The sequence below is a fragment of the Nuphar pumila genome, chromosome 12 (assembly GCF_984573655.1).
Source record: "Nuphar pumila chromosome 12, dmNupPumi1.hap1.1, whole genome shotgun sequence".
In the NCBI taxonomy this organism is placed as follows: Eukaryota; Viridiplantae; Streptophyta; class Magnoliopsida; order Nymphaeales; family Nymphaeaceae; genus Nuphar; species Nuphar pumila.
In genome coordinates this window covers 30,289,098-30,299,680 of record NC_143260.1, presented here as the reverse complement: position 1 = coordinate 30,299,680, position 10,583 = coordinate 30,289,098, and the positions used below count along the sequence as shown (strand labels likewise).

The 10,583-nt window shown below is 35.5% G+C and overlaps 1 protein-coding gene across 3 annotated transcripts; it reads left to right on the top strand.

Annotated features, from left to right (window-relative positions):
* Positions 1-1,145: 1,145 nt before the first annotated feature.
* On the top strand, positions 1,146-9,456 carry LOC149820495 (palmitoyl-acyl carrier protein thioesterase, chloroplastic-like). 3 transcript variants are annotated; one of them, XM_089983556.1, is made up of 7 exons: positions 1,146-1,457; positions 2,527-3,173; positions 3,252-3,385; positions 5,641-5,754; positions 6,109-6,280; positions 6,623-6,691; positions 9,077-9,456. In XM_089983556.1, the coding sequence occupies exons 2-7, from the start codon at positions 2,625-2,627 to the stop codon at positions 9,302-9,304; spliced, it is 1,266 nt and encodes a 421-aa protein (XP_089839682.1). In that variant the 5' UTR covers positions 1,146-1,457; positions 2,527-2,624; the 3' UTR covers positions 9,305-9,456. The 3 variants fall into 3 exon arrangements, with proteins under 3 accessions (XP_089839682.1, XP_089839684.1, XP_089839683.1); XM_089983558.1 differs by having other exon boundaries at positions 1,163-1,377; XM_089983557.1 differs by having other exon boundaries at positions 1,163-1,457; positions 2,492-3,173.
* Positions 9,457-10,583: the final 1,127 nt, after the last annotated feature.

The window sequence follows — 10,583 nt, the reverse complement described above, 5'->3', positions numbered from 1 at the left end:
ATAAGACTAAAAATTGTTGATATATACATTTATATATATATATATATATATAGGGATTACTAGAATATATTAACTGAAAACATGTGAATCAGAACGTGACATTTTCTACACCTTTTTTTTCCAATTCAACCCTGCAAATGCATTTGTAATTTAGAACTAACACCTAGACTAAGAACATATTTCAAGTTATTCTGGTGGCTATATGTATATGAGAACTAAGAACATGGGCATTTCTAACTTTTTTTTCAAATCCAACCATGTGGGTGTGCTTGGCATAGTGAATTTGTTAGGAATCAACCATTAGATAGTGTATTTTTTATGAAAAATGCTATTTTTGAATGCTTGAATATTTATGAAGATTATGAACCATTGATTTTAGAGCTTTAAAAAATATCGTTTATGCATCAAAATCAGATGATTCAAGAGCAGATTCTTATAAAACAAAATATGTAGATCACATGGGTGTGGTTAGATTCAAGAGAAAAAAACAAAAAATTCATGAAAAATGCAGAGAATATGAAAACTGAAAATATGAGAACTAATGTGTGAACCATGATTTCATAATTTTTTTTTCTATTGAATCTTTGATTTTGATGCATAAACCAGATTTTTAAGGCTTTAAAATCAATCACTCGTAATCTTTATAAATATTTAAGTATTCAAAAATCATATTTTTTCATCCAAAATACACTATCCCATGTTTGATTTCTAACATGTTCACCGTGCCAAACACATCCACGTAGATTTGCAAAAAAAAGTTTTAAAAATACCCATATTTTTAGTTCTCTTTTAGTACTCTCACACACACACATATATATATATATATATATATATATATATATATATATATATATATATATATATATATATATATATATATATATATCGCTCCTTCAGCCCACCTTCTCATCCTGCCTAGTTTTACCCCTCAAAATTCGTAGTTTCTGACGTTTATACAATGTACCAAATTTTCGCGGCTCATAAAAACTTTTTTTTAGTCTAAAAAAATATCATCCAACAGCCGATTCTCACACATCTAACGGTTTAAATAATAAAACACTTTGGGGGGTAGAACGAGAAACGTGATCCATGTTCAGTTCTCACACACATATATATAGACGCTCTTTATCTTCTGTTGTCTATCTGGACGCCCCCTCTTTTTAGGGCCCTTCTTTCCGTTTTCAGATCTCCTTTTCCTTCTCCTCCTCCTTTTTGAAGTTCCTTTCCCTCTCTCTCTCTCCTCCTCTCTCGAGGAGAGGAGAAAAATCCACCCTAAATCTCTCTTTCTGTCTCTCTCATTTCGTTGAAGACGAAGTGGTTCAAGCGGAAGGAGATACAGAGGCGAAATTTACAATAACAGAAAAAAAAGGAAAACAGGTGAGGACGATCGTCGTTCTATCTTTCTCTCTCTCGATCTCAGAAGCGACGAAGAAGGAAGACTGAGGAAGGAAAAAAAGGTTTCACTTTTTTCTTTTTCTCCTTATGAGTTCGTAACAGTTTTTTTTTTTCTATCTCAAAATTTTGGGTGTTTGTTTTTCTTATTCATTCATCCGGAATTTTTGCTGTCTTAATGCATTTGGTTCTTCGTTTTCTTCTTTGACGTCTCTAAAAAGAGAAAAAAAAGATTTTTTTTTTAACTTCTCTTTCTTTCTTTTCTTTTGTTTTTCGTTGTTTTGTAGTTCATCTTTTTTTTCCTGTTTTTCCCCAAATTTTTTTAAGGCGAAAATGAAATGAGAAATGCGTTTTCCTTTATTAAATCGGTTTGGAAATAAGGTTGCATTTTGAATTGTTGTTTTTTTCCTATTTTTCATAGAACCTGGGTTTGTTAACTTCTCTGTTATTTTATTTTTTCGCTATTTTCTTAGTTTCTGTTTTGGCATCATAGTTTATACGTCTCTTAATTATTTTTATCAATTTTCGAGATCCCCATCTTTTTTCTTAATCCATTCGTGAATTTAAGAGCCAAAATAAGAAAATCTATGGAGAAAATATGAGTTTTTCTCTATGTAAATATTTTCTTGAGCAACGTTTTTTTTTCTTTTAGGGGAGTTCCCTGGTAAAACTTCAGAAATATGAGAAAAATTTTATGAACCAATCTGTTTGTTGATTTCGTGTTTCTTTTTATTAGTCTAGAAAAAATCTTCTTTTTTGTGCTCAAAGATGCCGTTATTTTATATTTCTTCTTCCTTTTATGTTCTAATAAAAAGTTCGGTCTCAAAATTATGAAATTCATGATTTGTTTATTTTTTATTTCAATATTTAGACGAATGCGCTAATAATTTTGCTGTTTTAAATTCAAAAGATTATTAAAAATTTTAGGGCTCTTGATCCAGCAAAAATGGTTATTTTCGTGTATTTCTTTCATCTTTCTGTTGGTGGGGGGTTCTATGTGATCTGCATTATTATTCTAGATCTTTTGTTTATTTATTTTGATATTTACGTGCTTATTTTTTGTTGTCTGTTCATGATTCTTGTTCACCATTGCTGCAAGGTAATCTCTAATTGTTTGCTGAACTCTCGGGGCAGATCAAGTTCTTCTTATGCGAATTCAACCAGGGGGACCCAGATTCTGTGAGTCGTGATTGCATGAGTTTCTCTCTGATCGTGAACTGATAGGTAAAACCATGGTTGTTGTTGCTGCTGCTGCCATTTTCGCAGCCGCCTCGGCCTTGTTTTCATCAGATTGCTCCCCTTTGAAGCCCAAAGCGATGCTTGCTGGTGGTCCTGACAACTTGGATACACACGGTATCAAAGCCAAACCGAGAGCTGCTGGGATTCAGGTGAAGACAAATGCTCATGCAGCTCCAAAGATCAATGGTAGCAAAGTGGTGCTTACAGCGACCGACAATGGCAAGGCTGTAGGATTGAAGGATCTGAATGAGGATGAGGCTCCTTCATATTCATCTTCATCACCGCAAGAGAGGACGGTTATCAATCAGTTGCCAGATTGGAGTGTGTTGCTTGCTGCTATAACAGCTATATTTTTGGCTGCAGAAAAGCAGTTGATCAATTTCGATTGGAGACTGAAGAAGCCAGACATGCTCATGGATGCATTCGGGTTGGGAAGAATAGTTCATGACGGATTTGTTTTTAGGCAGAATTTTCCTATCAGGTCTTACGAAATTGGAGCAGATCGGACTGCATCCATAGAAACCTTAATGAATCATTTACAGGTAAAGTTCACAAGGGTATTTTTTATTGTTGTTTCTTACCTTAGGATTGTTTATTGAATGATGTTCCTGATCAATTAGGAAACAGCTCTTAACCATGTGAAGTGTGCTGGACTTTGGGGAGAGGGGTTTGGTTCGACACCTGCAATGTCTAGTAGAGATTTGATATGGGTTGTTACGCGCATGCAGCTTGTGGTTGACCGATACCCTTCTTGGTACGCTTCTTGCAATATGCCTGAGTTTTGAGATGAATGAAACTTGATAAGCTTGTGCCATAAATTCTTCGTGTACATGGTATGCTGATTGCAATATGCCTGAGTTCCTTCTTCATGTTGGCGAGAGTAAATTGGATTATTTGGATTCGTCTACGTGCAATATTTGATCTTGAAAAACAGCAATAACACACAATGAAAATGCTCATTCATGGCAATAAATGCTTTGGTTCTGTCCAGATATTGTTTTAAAGCAGTTTAATTCCAATGACCCGATGATGCTATTGTTAAGATGAGTTGTATGAGTGCAGCTGCTGTTCCTATTTTGCTGAAACAAGTTGAAAATGATGCCTGGGGAGAGGGAGGCGCGGAGGAAGAAGTGTGGGGTATTTGTATGAAGGTTCTGAAATTACATGTAATAGATTTCTTCTAGTTCTGATTATTGTTCAGTTAATTCTTGCCAACTGTCTGCCTAAACATATGGTTGCTTAACTGCATTTTTAAACTTTGATTGTGGGTAACTAACTTTGAACCACAAAATACAAATGTATTTGAAATACTTGCAGTCAGTTTCGTTTATTTGTGTGTGTGTGTATCTATCTATCTATCTCCCAATTGTTATAAAAGAAAAAACATATATCTCCCAATTGTCATCATAAAAGACATGCTAAATATGAAAGTGTAGTATACTTTGCTGAATTTTGTTCCATGAATTCAATAGCCATCAATATGTACCACACAAAGCTGTTCTTTTTTCTAATTTGTGTTGGGACAGCAATCTTTTGTTACATTTTCCTCATAGTGTTCTTACAACTAGGTGGCCTGAATTTATTTTCAATCATAGTGATGCTGATCCACCTGAGGGTGTATGATATTATTTTGGATTTCAATTTGTATGTTATTCTAGGTTTATAAAAAAGGAAGTTTCGTATAGGTCTTCAGTAAATGTGGACCAAAAAGGCACTTGAATATACTTCTTGGGAGATGTGAAAGCTTTATTGCCTCTTCTAGCGCTACAAAAAGGGCCTTTGAGTTGATGGGTAGTCACCGACAGGGATCTCAGTATCTCACTATGAAACATTAAACATAGGCATTTCTCTTGCATTCTTACATGTGGTACATGAAAAAATGGAGGTGCTTGCTCTGAAGCCGCACATTCTGTAACGATTGCCCTATTCACATGCACATAAATATCTAATTTTGGTAGAAACTGTAGATAGTGTAGATTTTAAAGATTTATGGTCTGAAGAGAGCAATAAGAATTCAACGGCATCATATGTCTTGTGTTATGTCTGGTCCAGGGGAGATTGGTTTTGCATGATCAATGTTGAAATTGTCATATCAGTAACTTACCCTCCCTATGTTTCTTATGCATGGATCATCTCATCTTTGTGACCTGGCCATGTAACTTTTTAATTGCCACAGAACACGATTCATTCAAAAGTTAGGCATGCGCATGCATGTTCTTCTTTTCCATTTCTATTACATAACGATCCCATTTCTATCATTATTTGTATATGTTGTATGTTCTGTGGAGGTGAAACAATTACTAAACAAAGACATGGATCACTTGATTATATAATCTTTTGGTGATAAATATCCTCATTCTTATCATGTTTGTCTTTTTTGTAATTGCCAACGGGCCGACCACTGTGAAATTGATTATGAAAACCATCCGGCAGACATTATTGAAACAAAAAGTCAAGTAATGATTTTGTCTGCAATGCGTTCCTTTTTATTTTTGCTTTTTCCTGAGTGAAAGCTAATCTGCTCTAGCAGTGATATATTATAGACTCCAACTCTCCAGGTGTTTTTAAAAGAAAAAAGCTCTCTGGGTGTATTTCAATTTATATTTGACTGGGAAACATTAATTCATAATGGTGTTATCTGTGAATTCTTGTGCCCTAAGGGAAAAATGAAAATAGCAGGCCCCACTTGTTTCAAGAATTGAAAGTATCATCTATATGTATGGTAATTTGAATTACAATGGTGAATGGAGATTTTCATCCTTTTTGAGGAAGTCAAGAGAAAATGATAGAACTCAAATTCTTGAGAAAATATCTCCAAATGATAGAAATATTTGTGCCCTGAGAAAATCTGAAAAATTCTTTCAGATATATCCAAATGCACCTTCTCAATATCTTGGAATCTATTATTTTTGCTGAGATATTTTCTATGCTGTATTTTAATGAATCACCTTTTCTTTTAAAGGCAATATTTTGTTTCCCATTGTTTTATTTCATCTTGATGTCTTTCAGGGGTGACATTGTGGAGGTGGACACCTGGGTTGGTGCATCAGGGAAGAATGGTATGCGTCGTGATTGGCTTGTACGTGACTGTCAGACAGGAGAAACTGTGACGAAAGCTACCAGGTCTGATATTTAGTCTTTTACTTTTTTCGGGGTATTCAATGACTAGACATCAAAGTTATTTCTAAGAAACTTAAAATCCTATCCTGCTTGTTTGATTTCTCAGGCAAGTAAGGCTGTGTTGATGCTTGCAGTATATTTAGTTAGAACTTATCACTGCAATACTCCATTTTGCTGTTCTTATAATTGGTTGAATGGCTATAGTTTGTGATGTCGGGAATAAAATGACCTAATAAATGGTTTGGCTAGATTCCTACTATTAATTCGGTCGTTTTGTATAGATTTTTTTTTTGGAGAAAGTGTAGCATTTTTATATGTACACAAGATTCTCATTTCTTTTGGCATTTGTTGGTTCAGCATCTGGGTGATGATGAATAAGAAAACGAGGAGATTGTCAAAAATACCAGATGAAGTCAGAGGAGAAATAGGGCGTTATTTTGTTGAGGATGCACCTATAATTGATGAAGATGGCAGGAAACTACCCAAACTTGATGACACAACTGCGGATCGTGTTCGCACAGGATTAATGGTAAGTATGAGATTGTGAAGTTAGCATGTTTCCCTCCAATTTGCCGCTCCTCCTTGTGGTACAGTTTATTCAAATACTGACGCAACCATGCCTGACACCTTGATGGTGAGCATTTCTTTGGCCAAAATGATTGGATTGACTGCGCATGACTCTGGACATGGATAATGCTAGTTTCATTCATTGTCTTGGTGCAACTTGGTGTCAGCCAGGTCTAGTCATCCTAAGTCAAAGTATCAGTTATGGCTTGTTTCAATATTGGATGGTATCTATCATGTTAGCCACAGGCATTTGGGTCACCTCAAATTGTTACTTACAATTTAATTTTTGTCTCCAAAATTGCAGCCTCGTTGGTACGATTTGGATGTCAACCAACACGTTAACAATGTCAAGTACATAGGCTGGATACTTGAGGTAACTATCTCAATTGAATTCTTTGTACTTCTTGGCTCTTTACCACTTGATGCTCGGAATCTGTTTGGCTTCTGAGGAAATCTTGAACAGGTTTTGTCAGATAGGTTGCAATGCATGAACTGCATCCACCTAGGACAAGTTGGATATCAATCCATGAAATGTGTCTAATAAGTTCAGGCTCTTTTTGTAGGATGCATTTTTTTAGTTTATATCTCTTTCCTAACTGTGGATATATACTCATTTGCATGCTGGACTTCAGGAAGCTTTTCAAGTTGAGAATACCGTTGTATCTGGTCTTCCCAACTTGGCTTTGTGTGTGTGTGTGTGTGTGTGTGTGTGTTGAGATTACATGGCTATGACACCAGAGGGATCTTATGGGTTCTGAAGAGTGAAAGAGAACCAGATAAGACATCATCAACTCTGCTTTTTGTCTAGTCTGGCATCAGGTCCGGACTGTTGGTTGAAATTGGTGTTATATAAAATGTGTTTATACCAAGGTTGTAGGCATTGTATCATTATCCGTATCAGTTGGGCACAAAATAAGATACGTACCGTATTGTAAAAAATCATATTTTTTTTGAAATTAAAAAATAATCATGAAAAATATGAAAAAGTAACAAAAATTCTAAAAAATCATAACACATGAAACAATGATGAATTACACAAAATACAACTATAAAATCACATATGAAGCATTTATGTCTTTATGAGCTGCATGAGACATCATCAAACATCGACTATCTCACAAGAACAATGCAAAATATTAAATATCTTGCAATTAAGAACATGTCACAAGACTCATACTTTCATATTACATAAACAAAAATAGTACGACAATAGTTGTACTCGATTTTCAAGCAGTTTTTACTCATTACTTGAGTATCTCATTGCCATACCGAATCATCAGATGCCATCTTTGTTGGAAGAGTGTGGAGCCTAATTTCTACTTTGATACAACAACAACAACTACGCCTTCATCCCAAAACAATTGGGGTCGGCGATATGAACCAAAAAAGAAAATCATTCTGGGTCTTCCACATGAATCCTTCTCTTCCAATCATTTCTATCCAATGCCATGTCCTCGGTGAGGTTCAAAGCATTCATATCCTTTCCTATCACCTCAATCCATGTCTTCCTAGGCTTGCCCCGACCTCTTTTAACTAATATATTTTTCCATTTCTCCATCCTTCTAACTGGAGCATCATTAGGCCTTCGCCGAATATGTCCAAACCACCGTAAACGATTCTCTCTCATCTTATTTTCAATAGGTGCAACGCCTACCTTCTTACGTATCTCCTCGTTCCGAATCTTATCTTTTATTGTATTTCCACACATCCATCTCAACATACGCATCTCAACTACACTCATTTTTTGAATAGCCTAGGTGGGACTCTAATTAATCCCTAATTAGCCCCTAACTAAACCTAGAAAACCCCCAAATGTGATGCCACTTGGTATCTTCCACATTTGGTTTTTTTAAAAACCTTTAGAAACCATTAAAAACACTAGTTTTAAAAACTAAACTTCAAAATGGGTTTTCAAAATGATATTAACTCTTCTAAACCCCTAACACTAACCAAGACACTGACTAACCCTAGTCTAGCCCTGACTTACTCGAATATGGCGCCACCCCGAGTGGGCCCTACTTGAGTTTTTCAAAAAGCGATTTTAAAACTTGAAATTGAAGGAGTTTTCAAAAGGATTTTCAAAAGTAAACTTAAAATTAGTTCTCTTGACAGCTCAACATTCCGTACCATATAGTAAAGCGGGCCTAATTTCTACTTTGATATAAAATTTTAATTTCTGCAGATCTAACATCGCGGTAAGTTGGTAGGGGGCAGCTGCTCGTAAGGTGGGGGTTTGGGATTTCGGGGACTCATGCCCTCGAGGCGAAATATTTTTGGAGGGTAGTTTTATAATTTTAATCATAATAGAGATTTTTTACCTTAACCTACTTAAGTGAGAAAATGGTGAAAATGCACTCCTACTTGAGCAAACCACAAAAACCATTTTCCTTGCGCATAGATCGATCCCTAAATCGCTCTCACTACTAGTAGGATGTGTGGATACCCCTCTAATGGCCTCTACACAAATGAGGAAGTAGGCCCTCAAGAGGTCTTTAAAACCCAAAAAATAAAAAACAAGTTTTGATATTTTTTAAAGTGTGCCCTTGTATCATATGATATGGCACGATACAAAGCTATATTGTACCATACATACGATATGGATATGATACACATTCATATTGATCATGATACGATATGTTTATCGTATCGTACGATATGGTATGATACAACATTGGTTTATACAATTACTTTCAAGTTTCTGATCTCTCTCTCTCTCTCCCTGTTGCATTCATGACATATTTTTGGTTGGTTTCTGTAGAGTGCTCCAACATCCATTTTAGAGAGCCACGAGTTATTCGGGATGACTCTTGAGTACAGGCGTGAATGTGTACGGGACAGTGTTCTGCAATCACTAACCAGTGTATCCAGTGAGGATGAAGGCACTGGTTCTGGCATGGAGTGCACCCACTTGCTTCGGCTGGAGGATGGAGCTGAGATCATTAGAGCGCGAACTGAATGGAGGCCCAAAGGGAAGGCCTGCCCCTGAAGGTGGGTCAGGCTTCTGCATGTTTATATCAATTTACATCACACAGGTTTATTTGCCATGACCTCCATTTTGACTTGTATTTCTCTAGTTCCCATTGCTCTGTAGAATCTTGTGCCTGGTCTCTTCAGATATATATATATATATTTCTACAATTGTCTTTTTTTTCTCTATTTGCATGGAGATCTATGTAATTTGCAATTAGTGGTCACTGCATTTTGTTTTTTAAGTATTTTTCTTGGTTTAGGATTTAGGAGGAAGGGAAATTGATTCCTTTATATATATATATATATATGTATATATATATATATATATATATATATATATATATATATATATATATATATTGAGAGAGAGAGAGAGTGTAATGCTGCGGTGCTCCAGGAGCACCTACTCTTACCTAATAGAAATCATAGGTGTAGGTTACATCTTCTCAATCAGACCTTAAAGATGTACTTAACAAAGTTTATTTGATTTTGGACATCAAAATAAGTTTTTTTAAGTCATGAAATTTTGGTGCATTGCGAGCCATTGATTTTTGAAGATTTAAAAAAACCTACATTTATGCCATAATCACATGATCCAAAACTTGGTTTCCACTAAATAATGATTGTAGATCATATCTATAGGGTCTGATCAACGAAAAAAACAAATTTTGAAAATTTGAAGCTTCTATTAGGTTGGAGTAGGTGCTCCAGGAGCACCCTACCTACCTATATATATATATATTTGGTGTTATTGAAGGCACTAACTATTAAGCTGAAAGTCATAGGTTCAAGCTTTATCAACTCAATCTGACGACATAGATGTGTATACCATGGTTTGTTTACTAAGGATTTTTTATATAAAAATGTATACTTTTGATTTGTGAAATTTTAGTGCATTGTGGATCGTTGATTTTTTAATCCCTTAGAAAACCTGCTTATATGTCATAACCTAAAGACTCGTTTTCTACTAAAGAAACCTTGTAGATCACATCTATAAGATCTGATCTATAAAAAGTCTTCAAAATGCGAAAAAGGTGATTTATACTCAAGGGTTTCAAGCTCTCAATAGCACCAAATATTAACCAAACCACATATATATGAGAGGGGGGATGTGATCATGTAACCCTTTTCTTTTATCAGGTCTGGATACACCAGACCCGGACCCATACTTATGTAATCTATCAAGTTTAGATTACAGAAGTATGGGTTCGGGTCTGGTGTATCTAGACCCGATAAAAGCAAAGGGTTACATGATCTTTACATGGATCGGGTCAGATCCTTTGCACCTTTTTCAC